This window comes from Echiichthys vipera (genome assembly GCF_963691815.1).
Source record: "Echiichthys vipera genome assembly, chromosome: 14".
Lineage (NCBI taxonomy): Eukaryota > Metazoa > Chordata > Actinopteri > Perciformes > Trachinidae > Echiichthys > Echiichthys vipera.
In genome coordinates, this window is record NC_139839.1 from 21639452 (window position 1) to 21652240 (window position 12789).

The 12789-nt window shown below is 41.5% G+C and overlaps 3 protein-coding genes across 3 annotated transcripts in view; 2 read left to right on the plus strand and 1 right to left on the minus strand.

Moving 5' to 3' along the window:
• specc1 (sperm antigen with calponin homology and coiled-coil domains 1) overlaps positions 1 to 6319 on the minus strand; it is a 77194-nt gene extending 70875 nt beyond the window's left edge. The window contains exon 1 of the mRNA XM_083927652.1: positions 6224 to 6319. The gene's annotated coding sequence lies outside the window, so the exon portion shown is untranslated. The remainder of the gene's footprint in view (positions 1 to 6223) is intronic.
• A 656-nt stretch (positions 6320 to 6975) lies between these two features.
• On the plus strand, positions 6976 to 10327 carry timm22 (translocase of inner mitochondrial membrane 22 homolog (yeast)). Its single transcript, XM_083927045.1, has 4 exons — positions 6976 to 7246; positions 7580 to 7776; positions 9540 to 9612; positions 9701 to 10327. The coding sequence occupies exons 1-4, from the start codon at positions 6988 to 6990 to the stop codon at positions 9775 to 9777; spliced, it is 606 nt and encodes a 201-aa protein (XP_083783171.1). The 5' UTR covers positions 6976 to 6987; the 3' UTR covers positions 9778 to 10327.
• A 2395-nt stretch (positions 10328 to 12722) lies between these two features.
• Positions 12723 to 12789, plus strand: part of p2rx5 (purinergic receptor P2X, ligand-gated ion channel, 5) — an 11207-nt gene continuing 11140 nt past the window's right edge. The window contains exon 1 of the mRNA XM_083926763.1: positions 12723 to 12789. This exon is cut by the window's right edge and continues 94 nt beyond it. Coding sequence (XP_083782889.1) covers positions 12753 to 12789 — 37 coding nt within the window. The 5' untranslated portion in view covers positions 12723 to 12752.

The following is a 12789-nucleotide window of genomic DNA, read 5'->3' on the forward strand; positions in this document are numbered from 1 at the left end:
AGCAAACATTCAATCACAAGACACTCCCCACGCATGTGTAAACGTCAGACACTTGTAAACTCACCTGTCCTGTTCATCTGGATAGGATAACTCAAATTCTACCAAGTCATCTGTCATATTCTTGACTTGCTCATCGTACTTCTGTAACTCACTGTTCTTGCTCTCAGACTATTGGAGGCAAAAGAAACCTGACATTCACATTAAAAGAACATATCTCTGCTTGACCTCCCAGATGAACCATTTACTCTAGCATTCCTTGGAACCAGTGGGTCAGACTGTGATGCAGTCTGTTTCCTGGACGTTCTTGAATTTAAAAAAAAAAGAGCCAGAGGAAAAAGATGCTTGGCGATACCTTCCTTCACAGCTACAGTAATGTATCCACCTCTCAGACAGAAAACATTTCTGTGCCAGTGCGGTGTGTTTTTCTCTGCTGGCCTTGAGAAGAAAAAACTGAATGGAGGTAGCCTAGTAATGCTGTGGAGGATGAGAGCCATCTATGCCTTTGCAAGGCTAAAGGATTGAGTTAAAATATCATGCAAAATAGCTGCACCCTGCTAACAGCATACTGAGCACACTCGCATTATGTCAGAAATAAGAGTGCGTTTATAGTTTCAGCTGACAGAATGCCACATCAGAGCTCATTCCTGCTCCAATCAGTCCATCTTTTCTTATCTCCTCAATTAAAGCCCGCTCCACTGCAGTAAAGGACGTGCCACTCCAGCCGTATGCAGACCAGACCTCGCCTCTTGAGGACAGATAACAACTTCCATCTCGGATCGTGCTTTTCCTTTAAAGTGTGTGTATGAGAGTGGGAAAGCATATTAGTATTATCCTAAGATCCACATGCTAAAGAGACTGAAAGCTAATCCTGTTACAAATACAAGGATAAACATTCAAAGAAAATAAAGGCTAAATAAAGGGTTATGTAAAGACAAACAAGAGTGCTCTGGAAAACTAGCCTCAGAGCACAAAACTGTTATTCAAGCTACTGTATATGCATGAAGTGCCTTGTGTGTTGGGATGTCAGGTCACATTGTTGCACTGAGACCCACTAGACAGTTGTGTTGCTCAGGATTCATGAACTATACCCAGGCAGCGCCTCTCTCTAGCCAACCAAACTGGGACATAGCATGATATCTTTTAACCACTCGATCTGAATAAATACACAAGATCTTGGACTACATTTACATTTGATTGTTTAAAATAATACAATAGCTTTGTTCGAGAAGACAACTAGCATTTTGTGCACGATACATTATATAATCATTCATTCATAATGGCATTACCTGATAATGTATGCCAGGGAAATTGTTTCTAAGTTGATCCCTTCATGAACGAGGACACTGTGTGCACATGTTGACAGGCTTCCAAAACTGCTCTGCTCCGACAAAGCCAGCAGGAAATGCATCTGGTCTTGATTTTGTTGAGAGATAAAGTCATTTTACCTCAAACTACATTTCTGCAAAAAAAAAGGCCCTGCAGAATATTTTGGACATGTATATGACTTTTGGCTCCTCTATCAAAATTCAAAACACAGAATCGTCACTCCACACTGACTGACAGATCATTACAGAGTAACACTACACAGCAACTGATGTACTTGAAGAACTTAGCTCACAGGTTCAAATTGATACGGCTCAGCAGCCTCATTATTGTGGGGAGCAGGGTGATGTGTGTTTTGGTAAAGATAGGTATCTCATGCAAGCTCAGTTTCGTGACTGTAATTTTTTAATCCCTGCTTATTTAACTGGCCTGAATCAAATTGTCAAAATGCACCCTGAGACTATACCTTCACACACATATATACACAGATATAAAGGGTGCGTTTGGGAGAGGTGGGCTTTTGTAAAGCACGTTTGCACATGTACAAGCATGAGCGAGCGCACGTGTACAAGAGCCCTAAAGCACAGGGCAGGGTACAGATGGACAGTGTGAGTGCGCCCTAAAAGTAAAGATTTATATAAATCTAAGGCCTGATTTTAGGGATGCATGCATCCGATACCGATATTATTTATTAATAATAATAATCTTTAGATAACAATTTGGTGAGCTTTTGTGCTTAGCTTTTTCTTTTTTTTTAACAAAATGTAGCCAGAGCATAATTGATGCTACACAACACATAAACATTGGCTACTGCCATCAGTGAATTTTAATTCAATTCAATTTATCTCAAGACACTTACCATATAGAGTAGGTGTAGACCACACTCTTTGATTTATTCTTGTTATTTTTAATGTATGAATGTCATCTTATTTGCAGATGGTGGTCAAAACTGATGTACGGCCAACAAATTGGTGCATCCCCACTTGATTTCATCCTAAATGCCTGATTAGTACTTTAACTAACTTGTGAATTAGACAGAGGTATTGCAGAATGTATCTACACAGCTTTTAGACTAGCCAAAAGCACATTTATTACTGGCTGTATGGGAGGTGTTTTGAAAAGTGTGCATTTTCCCTATTCCTGAGAGCGTGAGACCCAGATAAGTGTCTATTGATCCTACAGGTTATTATTATGGTGGCATCTTCTTCTATAGAGATTAACCAGGAATTGAATTCAACATCTGAGCATCTAAAGTGAGCAGTGCGCATCCTTGCAGCATCTGCCTTTAACTCTTCTTACCACAGCTGGACAAGGTCACTCCAATCCCCCACCCTCACCCGGCCTCATTTCGTATATCAGTTAGAGCATGTGGATGAAAGACTCCATTGCTGTTGCTAATTTTCTACTCACAGTCCCTTAGCGTGTAGTTAACAAAAGTGAATCCAGGACACTGGTAAGAGATATTCCTGACTGAGTGTGTGGGATGGCAATGAGAGGAAACATTACATTTTCTTGAGAGCATCACGCATTCACATACATTCATTCTTCCGTTTGAGCAGAGAAGTCAAGTAGATCACCAGGTATCATTTTCTGTCTGAAAAAACAAGGCATGACACCACTGTACAACAGGACACGGGTGATCCCCACATAACCCCTGACTATAAATAGCAAGCCAATGACAGGAACTGCCAGATAATGAGTTGAACAGAGGATGGCAGCAGTTATAGAAATGAGGGAGATCCACTGCTTCAGGCTTTACAAGGACATGCTAAGTATGAGTCCGGGGAGAAAAGGCATGAACACATTCATAAAAATCAATAATAAATGCAAACAGGCAGATTTAGCAATCTTATAAGCAGGGATGGGCGTGAGTGATCGATTCCTCGAGTACTCCGAGAGAAGTTGTCTGACCTAGGTGACGGGGTTACTGGGCAAGGCCCAGACAACATGGAGGGGCCACAACGTCGCAAGCACAGAGGCACTGGAAACAGTCTACAGGGAGGACTTGAGCAACGAGCTAGGAGCTTGTTTCAGTGAGCCGTGCGTTCGTCCTCAGCGAAACCCACTGAAGTGGTGGAAGTTCAATAGGCACCGGTACAAAACAACTGAGCGTTGCAGCAAACCCGCACCTGCTGATACCTGCCACCTCTGGGCCAACGGAGCGCCTGTTCTCCACAGCAGGAGTGATCATTAACAGAATGCGAACATGGATTTTATTATGTTAGAAGTAAACAATGTCTTGAAGTTGTGGTTGTGAAAAAAAATCCTTAAAGGGTAACTGTGACTGTTTTGATTTAGAATAAGCATTGGGTGTTGGGAAGGCTGAACTGCTGTGCATAATTATTCCTGTAGGAAGATGCGTTGCGTTCTAAAAATAGATTTAGAAAATACACTACTTGATTGGCCCTCCGGGAACTAATGCGATCCCTTGATCTTGGAATTAACTACTAGTGCCTATCCCTACCTATAAGTTGTTGTCAGATGTGTTCATGCAATTTTCTTGGCTACAATCACTCTTACAATAGACATCATAGTCACAGAGAGGGCAGGAGCCTCTTAACACAACATCTATCAGTAAACGTCAGAGGTTAAAAACTAGATGTATCCACCATGATACAAGTGTTCGGTCATTCCGCCCGGCTCTACTCAGTGCTATAGTCCGACTGCCCATCGTTACAGTCACTGACACAAGACCAGCCCTCTTTGGTGCTTTTTGTGTCTAGGACAGCCTGTCCTAAACACAGCCCAGAAGCCAAAGACAGATTTCCAACTATTTCCCCTTCTTGGATGGTTAACCATGAGAAAAACAAAGGGTATAATTACCTACAAACAAAATTCACATTGACTGCCTCATAAATGACTGGTACACTGCTCATATTTGAATGCTCCTTTCTCCTGGCATAATCAAAAGGAACAGAAGAAAGTGAAAGCTGTCATTTGTAGCCCATTCGGGTTCCTCTCAAAGGACCCAATGCATGTTCCACTGCCCTTTCTATAAACACAAGACTACGACGTAAGCTCTGCAATTAGGATATTCTACAACTTTACTTTCCCTTTTGTCATTATGTAGATGTCTAATTATCAGCAGGACATGACCAAAATAGAAAAGCTTATTCAAATGTCACTATTTTAGACACTGAGCTGATGTTTCAGGAGCACTTTGATAATGTAGGTTACAAGAAAATGTTACGTGGCAGGAATAGAATTACACACAGGAGCTTAGTCTGGATAGTTTGCTGCAATTAAGCATTTAAGGGCCTATAAAGGACATAAACAACAACCTTTCACAAATAACTACACTAAACACAACAAGGCCTTGTTTGACTGCTTCACATGGCCCTGATCTAATGAGGAACAAATGTCTGGCTGATCATGTGAAGAAAAACTGCTTGCAGCGCACTGAAGTGTTTCCGAAGGCAACTTCCTATTAGCAGCAAATGTGAAATTTACATAAAACACAGGAAAACCTAAGCAGTACATCTCATTAGGTAAATGTGTTTGTACATTTCAAAGTTTGTTTTAGGAAGGAAAAGTAAGATAACCTTATAAGAAGCAGGTGCTAAACAGTGCCTTGCTACTGTACAGTCTGAGAAAAGCTTAATTGATTCAAATCCTTGAAATTATGATAACACACACAAACCACTGAGGTCACTGAGGGCACGTCCTCTGGATGAATTTGGGAGTTTTAGCAACCAGAGGGGACTTTTTTTTTTTCAAGTATTTAACCTTTATTTATACAGGTAATCTCATTGTGACACGGGGTCTCATTCTCAAAGTACTACAGCAATACGTCACAAAGTTACAGTCAAACAGGACATTCACATAAAGACAGAATAGGACTAGTCAAAAAAATGATTAGTGCAAAGATGCCAAAGTGGAAGTTTAGAACTATCAAAAGGAACAAGAGTAGACTACTCCAATATTTTTAGACTCATTGTTTACATTTGACTACATTTAGGCCACCAAATAATAAACAATAAATAATTAAAAATAGATAAATAAAACCCTCAGCATTTCTCCTGTAGATATGCATTCCTGGCTGTGAAACATACAGCATAAACAGAATTCAGACATTCATCTTGGAAATAGCATTTAAGGAGGATATTACAGAAAACATAGCCAGACCTTTATAAAAATGTGAATAGTCAGATAATTAAAAAATAAATAAAAATCAAAGAAATCCTTTTCATTTCTGGATTTTCTCAGGGGGGTGGTTGTGTGTAACATGCATGTGTATCTTTGCCGACCCCTTAGATAAGATACCTGACATGTCCCTCCACACAGGAGAAAATTCAGGTGTCAAGAAAATCTTTAGACAACCAGACATCCCTTAGCAACGGTAACACTATCACTGCATTAGACATCTACTATATGATAACCGCGGTGTAATATGAACTGAGCACATAAGGGGGTGTTTATAAAGCAGATGGGGAGTATCGATCAAGCAGGGATCTGTTGAACTCACCACAGCAAGTAAACTGAACATTTCAGGGTTATCTGAAGCCTTGTTAAATATTAAATTACGTCCCGTGCTATTTGACTTATTTGCCTATCAACACAGTCACACAGTGACACATTCAATTAGCACGGAGACAGCCTGGCCCTTGGCTATTTTTATGACAGACTTTGTCTTATCAGGAAAGACACGTTTGCTCCGGTATGTGTCATCAAACTAAAGGAACAGAGACGTGTACTGATGGTGCTGCTAACAGGCGAGCTGTCATCAAAGTCAGTTAGTGACGTTGCTCTCAACTGACCGAACCAACTGATACCGTTAATGTCCGCCGACGACCGCGTTAACGGTAAACTTTACACATTTCAACTCAACAGAATGAAGAAGAAACGCGGTAGACGGACATAAATAAATTAACGTCATTATTAGACGCTAGCTTGCTCTCACCTGTTCAGTGTTGCGGCGGTGCTGCTGTTGTTGTTTGTCCAGGATGCTGCCGCTGCCGCTGCTGCTGCTGCTGCCGCCGCCTCGCGCACGCCACTCACCGAGGTGACACCACCGGCCCGCGCTGGAGCCGGTAGGTGGAGCGCGTGAAGCGAGTTTGGCGCAGTGCTCGTGGAGATTTCTGGGACATGTAGTCTTTTTTTTTTTTTTTAATTCAATTTAACGCCTATTTCACACAGTTGATCAAATAACCTATGCATTTGAGATGAACAGATGTAGGGATACGTTGTTTTCTATTATAATAATATGTGAGATTCATTAAACCGTAATAGTATTCATAATATTATATATTTGATCTGCCTCTATCGATATAAGTGAGGTGGGAAGTGTCCGAAACATGTGTATAACGCAATGCAGTTCAACTAGACACAAGCTACAGCCTCCAAAATGACCGTACGGTTTCTACAAAGATATTGTGTAACCTGCATGAAGGTACGTTACTGCAGGTCTGCTGGTGGCAGGTTGACTTTGTGTCGAATCTGCTGACGTGAATTCAAATAAAACGCACTGAGAGGATGCGAGTTCTTTAAAGCTGTGAAAAATGTGAAGATCTATGTTTTATCTGATGCTATTTTTGTATCTATATATAAATGTTTGTTGATGTGCTTAACTTGTGTTTAGAGAGTTCTGCAACAGACGTTACAAAAGACGAATCTGCGTGCGCTCGGATCTGACTACATTTACCTACAGCACTGTCATTGAGAAACATGGCTGCCTCCACGGGTGCTGCGAGCGCTGCTGGCCCCGACTTAGAGGGTCCAGCTTCGGGTGGTTCGAGTATGGACAGCCCACCGATTCAGTACAGTATGATTCTGGACCATCTGATCGGGGACAAGAGGCCCGTGAAGGACCTGAGCCCTGGCGTTATGGGGGGACTGCCGGTGCCTCATAAAAGCGACGAGCAGAAGATGATCGAGAGGGGAATGGAGAGCTGCGCCTTCAAGGCGGTTCTGGCCTGTGTTGGAGGTAACACTAACTATATAAATGTGTGTGTGTGTGTGTGTGTGTGTGTGTGTGTGTGTGTGTGTGTGTGTGTGTGTGTGTGTGTGTGTGTGTGTGTGTGTGTGTGTGTGTGTGTGTGTGTGTGTGTGTGTGTGTGTGTGTGTGTGTGTGTGTGTGTGTGTGTGTGTGTGTGTGTGTGTGTGTGTGTGTTTGTGTGTCTGTGTGTGTTTCAGTCAGTACATTTCTCAGATCAGAGGAGAAAAACATTACACCGTTTCCTTTATTCCTTAAGTCTGTAAATATTGTGATATATTGTGAAGAGTAGACACACTCATTTTGGTGTTCCGTTCTCCGCAGGGTTTGTCCTCGGAGGAGCTTTTGGTGTCTTCACTGCTGGCATCGATACCAATGTTGGCTTCGACCCCAAAGACCCTCTGAAAACTCCAACAGCACGAGAAGTCCTCAGAGACATGGGCCAGAGGGGGATGTCCTACGCCAAGAACTTTGCCATCGTGGGCGCCATGTTCTCCTGCACAGAGTGCATCATAGAATCAGTAAGTGACGTAAACCACTTCTCTTCACATTTGCAGTGTCCGTTCAGAACATCCAGATTGCTTGGCTCCTGGTATCGCTGCTCACAGCGCTGTCAGGGGGTGTGCCTGTTCGGAGCAGGACAATTGTTAGCCCCCGCTCGCACCATTCTCAAGAACTGATCTTTCGATCAACTTCCCGCTGGAGACTACACTGCCTTGAGTCCTTAGCAGAACACCTGCCAAGTGTGAAGTTGATTGGATGAATGTTTCTTGAGATTTGCGAAGGACAGTCATACATGCAAACAAACACAGACAGAGATTCCTTCCTCTATAGTTAGATAATGCTGCTACAGCGACGCCCATCAGCTAGATAGCACTGAATTGATCATATCTTCACATATAAGATGCTTTCACTACAATCTGGTAAACAGAACATCATCATCTGTGAATTTCATTTCAACACCACTTGCCTGTTATAAGACGTAGATATTTAAATCAAATTATATCACATTGAAATGTAAGTTACTGTCTGTCAGGAGCTCAAAACAAACAAAATATTAATGTAAATGTTCATTGTACGACGATTTAAACTCTATCTTATTACTTAAGTATCATATTTACAATTACAAACACGGCTACAAGACTGGGTCGCATTAGGTGTGATGGGAGCTTTTAAGGTTACAGGATTTTAATAACACAGCACCCAAAAGATCAAATACGTAATTTGTGGTCAGATTATATAAGGTAAAAGTCACAGCAGAGTTGTTACATGCGTCAATGGGAACAATGTGGTAAATCATGACGCCAAAGAGAGGAACTGTAATATCAGGTTGAAATGAGGTTAATAAAGGAGGGCACTGCCTTAGACAGCCCCCTCTCCCCACCATGCACATGTGTTTATTGTCATTTCACTGTTTTAATGCCCACATTGAAGAAACTGATCAGATAACAGGTCAATGGAATTGTATTTTATATGATTTCATGTGACAAATAAATTGATTAATAAATGCACTAATTAACATGGAAACTGATATGATCCACCTTTGCTGCAGTGTTTTTAATTGTGATCACTCCCTCATCTTTCAGGAGTTGTAAAAATAATTTTTGTTTCCAAAATGACTAAAGATTAGAACTGCAAAGATGGAAATCGATCTTCAACTATTTCATGAATGGCCAACTACTGTATTTGATCAACCAGTTTGAGTAAATTTATTTGGAAAAAAGTCAAAGTTCTTTGATTCCAGCTCCTTAAATGTGAGTATTTTCTGTTTCTTTACTTCTGTATAACAGTAAACTGAATATATTTGAGTTAGAGACAAAATAAGAACAAACGAACTAATCGAGAAAATAATCGACAATGAAAGTAATCGTTGGTGCTTGATGGCTCTATTTTATTTGCTTATAGGCTGTAAAAATGCACAGGGATCATATACAAAGGCTTCATGTATTCTTTGGCTTCTCTGACGGCAGAACTATGAAGAATTGACTATCTAAGGGTTAGGGTAAGGCTATCAATATCCCATGTTGAAATGTTTTGGGAACCTCAAAGTAGTTGTGTTCTGCATTTCTAACTTCAAAATGGTACAACGGCGCCCCCTGGTGCTAAACTGTTGGCTGTTTTTCAAGTGATGTGCAAAATAAAAACACCACCACTATTCCAAATGGTCACAGGTCAGATATACTACTACTACTACTACTACTTGACACCCTTAATTGCTCTCTGGTTTTTCCCCCTCATTTGCACAAAAGTTAACTTCTTTCTTGTGTCTGTTTTTCATTTGCAGCATAGAGGTCAATCTGACTGGAAGAACGCCGTGTACAGCGGTTGTGTCACAGGAGGAGCCATTGGATTCCGTGGTATGTAACCTGGTTTATTTACTTTTATGCTTGAAACTGAAGTAGTATATTTCTTTTGTCCTCACATATTTTGTTTTCCAATGTGTAGCTGGACTGAAGGCTGGGGTGCTGGGATGTGGAGGCTTTGCTGCATTCTCCGCTGCCATTGAATATTATTTACGGTGAACCACTAAAGAGCGGCTCTACGGACTGAATCAACGCTCATGTGGAGGAGCCCTGTGAGAAATCCAACTTGCACATGGAGAGCTGTTGAAAAGCAGAACTGATGTATTTGGTGGAAGTGACAGGTTCCTGTTTGTGTACAGAGGGCTGAAAAAGACCTGTATGTATTTTCCAGCAACTCGTTAATTTGATCAAAGCAAACCAGTTCCGTGTGGACAATCTCCAGACATTGAGCGGAGCGGATCTGCTTCTGTGTGGAGATGTAAATGTTGAACACAATTCACCTTCACTCTGAGTCACGACCTCCTCAGAGCAGACTCAGATAAATGCTGTTCTTGTTGTGGAACATTGGTATGATGTGTCTACTCAACTAATCAGGATTATTTATATTAAACATGTTTTTTTTTTTAACTTGTTCAGAACTTTTCTTCTTGAAGTGTCCATGACCACAAAATATTATATTGCTTTGTATTAATTGTCTTGATTCTATTTTGGATTAAAGTAATCTATGTAAATATGTTAATTTTACTCAGGAGGACCAACAGAACCTTTACACAGCTACATATTCATTTGGAGATGTATGAATACAGATTTTGTTCGAAATGACTGAGTGATCAGATTTTTTCATTTCAAACAAGTTGATGCAAGTAGTTACAGTAGCTAACATGTTGCTTTTTGACAAGACTCATTTAACAACTTAGACTAATAAAAAGCTCAGACTTAATTATTTTTGTTAGTTTGTGTTGACTGAGGAAACAACACAGATCTGCTTATTAATAAAATGTTCTGAAAAAAGAAGGCTCCATGCTATGTGGTTGTAACATTTGATATAAAACGTGTCAGTGTTTTTCTATTAAGTAGGTTATCTTAGCTTTTAAACGAACACCCTAGGGTACAGAAAAACTCATGTAAATTGCCAAATTTGGGGATGCATGGTTTTCACTGGACATGAAAAAACTAAAGCTGCAGACTGAGGTGTCAGACCCAATGTAATAAGCAATTTCTTCTCTCCTCTGAAAGTCCCAATCGTTACTGCCTTGTTCTGCTGTTCCCATGGACTGATTACAGAACTGGTCTACCGGGCACAGGCCCAGGGGCCCATAAGGTCAGGAGCCCGGACTCAAAATGTTGTTGAACGAAAACACAAAATGATCACAAAGAGATGTTAAATGACCACATGTGACCCAAAATGATCACATAGAGACAAACAATTTCAACAAAGACACACAAAATCATTAAAGATAAATAACTTAAATGTCCAAAAATAGATGCAAACCACCACATAAAGTAACAAAATGACAAAAATAGATACAAAATAATCACAAAGATGCAAAACAATTACAAAGAAATACAAAACAATTAAAAATTGTCATAAAATGAGCACAAAGAGAAAGAAAATGGACACTCAGAAAACCGTGAAGGGGGCCTCTCACATGTTTGTGCCCAGGGGGCCATTATCTGATAATCCGTCCATGGCTGTACCTTCATTCAGTACCAGTAGGAACCGGTAAGTATTTAATTCACTGATGGGTAAGTTACCGGTAAGAGGATTTACACGGTAAATGTCGGGAAATTACACTATTAGTCATGGGCTGTATTATAGGATGATCATAAAGATTTATTGATCCAGATGGAGATATGTTGAAAAAGATATAGACATTGTGGTAGGGTGACCATTCTTATCAGGCTGACACGTCCCACGACAGATAGCGAAAGGAAGGCCCTCCTGGATATGTCCATTTTACGTAATCAAAAATGTGGTTGAAAACCTCTCAGAACACAAATTCTTGAACGAGTAAGTACAAAATACACACTCAATACGACGGAGAGTTTTTTGCCAGTTGGTTTACAAGAAATAGTTTGCTTTTGTCGTGGTTCAGCCTGCTTGTCGATTAAAGTCGTCCAAAATATTTAGGATAGTGGGAAATGTATAGGAGGAAGTCATCTGTTGAGGGGCGGCTAATGGACCTACGGCTTAAGCAACCCCCCTACTAATGCTATCATTAGATGGGACAATATTATCAGATGCTTCTCCATAATGGGTACAAGCGGCCGAAATGGGTTTTCTCAGGAGGGGGGCTGGAGTCTCCCTTAGAGATAGGGTGAGAAGTTCAGCCATCCGTGAGGAACTCGGAGTAGAGCCGCTGCTCCTTTGCGTTGAAAGGAGCCAGTTGAGGTGGTTCGGGCATCTAGTAAGGATGAACCCTGGGCACCTCCCTAGGGAGGTGTTCCAGGCACGTCCAGCTGGGAGGAGGCCTCGGGGAAGACCCAGGACTAGGTGGAGAGATTATATCTCCACACTGGCCTGGGAATGCCTTGTGATCCCCCAGTTAGAGCTGGTTAATGTGGCCCGGGAAAGGGAAGTTTGGGGTCCCCTGCTAGAGCTGCTGCCCCCGCGACCTGACCCCGGATAAGAGGTTGAAGATGAGTGATGAGTGAGTGAGCTTCTCCATAACTGTATCAATGCTGTCATTAACACCACCATGCTTATGACATGCTGGTATATGGCACATACAAGAATAATCTGTGCACAACTGTTTTGCATCCTCACCCACCCACCCCCTTTGCACGGCACTGCTTGTAGCCCACAAACATACATAGTCTGTTTCCCCAGTGCAAAAATAATCTGCAGCAACCTAAACTTATTTTTAGAGTAGGCCATATTCTATTAGGAACTTTACAGCCACGTAATAATAAAGTCATTATAAAGTCCAGGAGTGATTTATCATTAAGGCCGTGGCTCCACGAAGCTTTGTAAAGTTTAGAAATAGATGGAAGGGAAAAAAATGATTTCATATCAAGCAAAGCACACTGTTGACATGTCCCCCAGTCGTCTCACAGTGTGGTCTTCTGGAGGACACGGTGTTAGTGTTTGCAGCCCCTCTCTCAATGGGTTTGCCCGTCGCATGACAAGTGAAGCAGTCATCAGCTGTGAGTGAGGGAGCTGCGGGCTCACTCGGGTCCACCGTGCGGGAGGAATGGCAGGCTGGGGGGGCTTCTTCGTGTCACTCCTCA

Excerpts from the sequence above, each read along its gene's own strand:
- timm22 (XM_083927045.1), top strand. The coding sequence starts at position 6,988 with ATGGCTGCCTCCACGGGTGCTGCGAGCGCTGCTGGCCCCGACTTAGAG. Across the intron at positions 7,777-9,539 it reads CAGAGTGCATCATAGAATCA|CATAGAGGTCAATCTGACTG; the intron begins GTAAGTGACGTA and ends TTTCATTTGCAG. Across the intron at positions 9,613-9,700 it reads AGGAGCCATTGGATTCCGTG|CTGGACTGAAGGCTGGGGTG; the intron begins GTATGTAACCTG and ends TCCAATGTGTAG.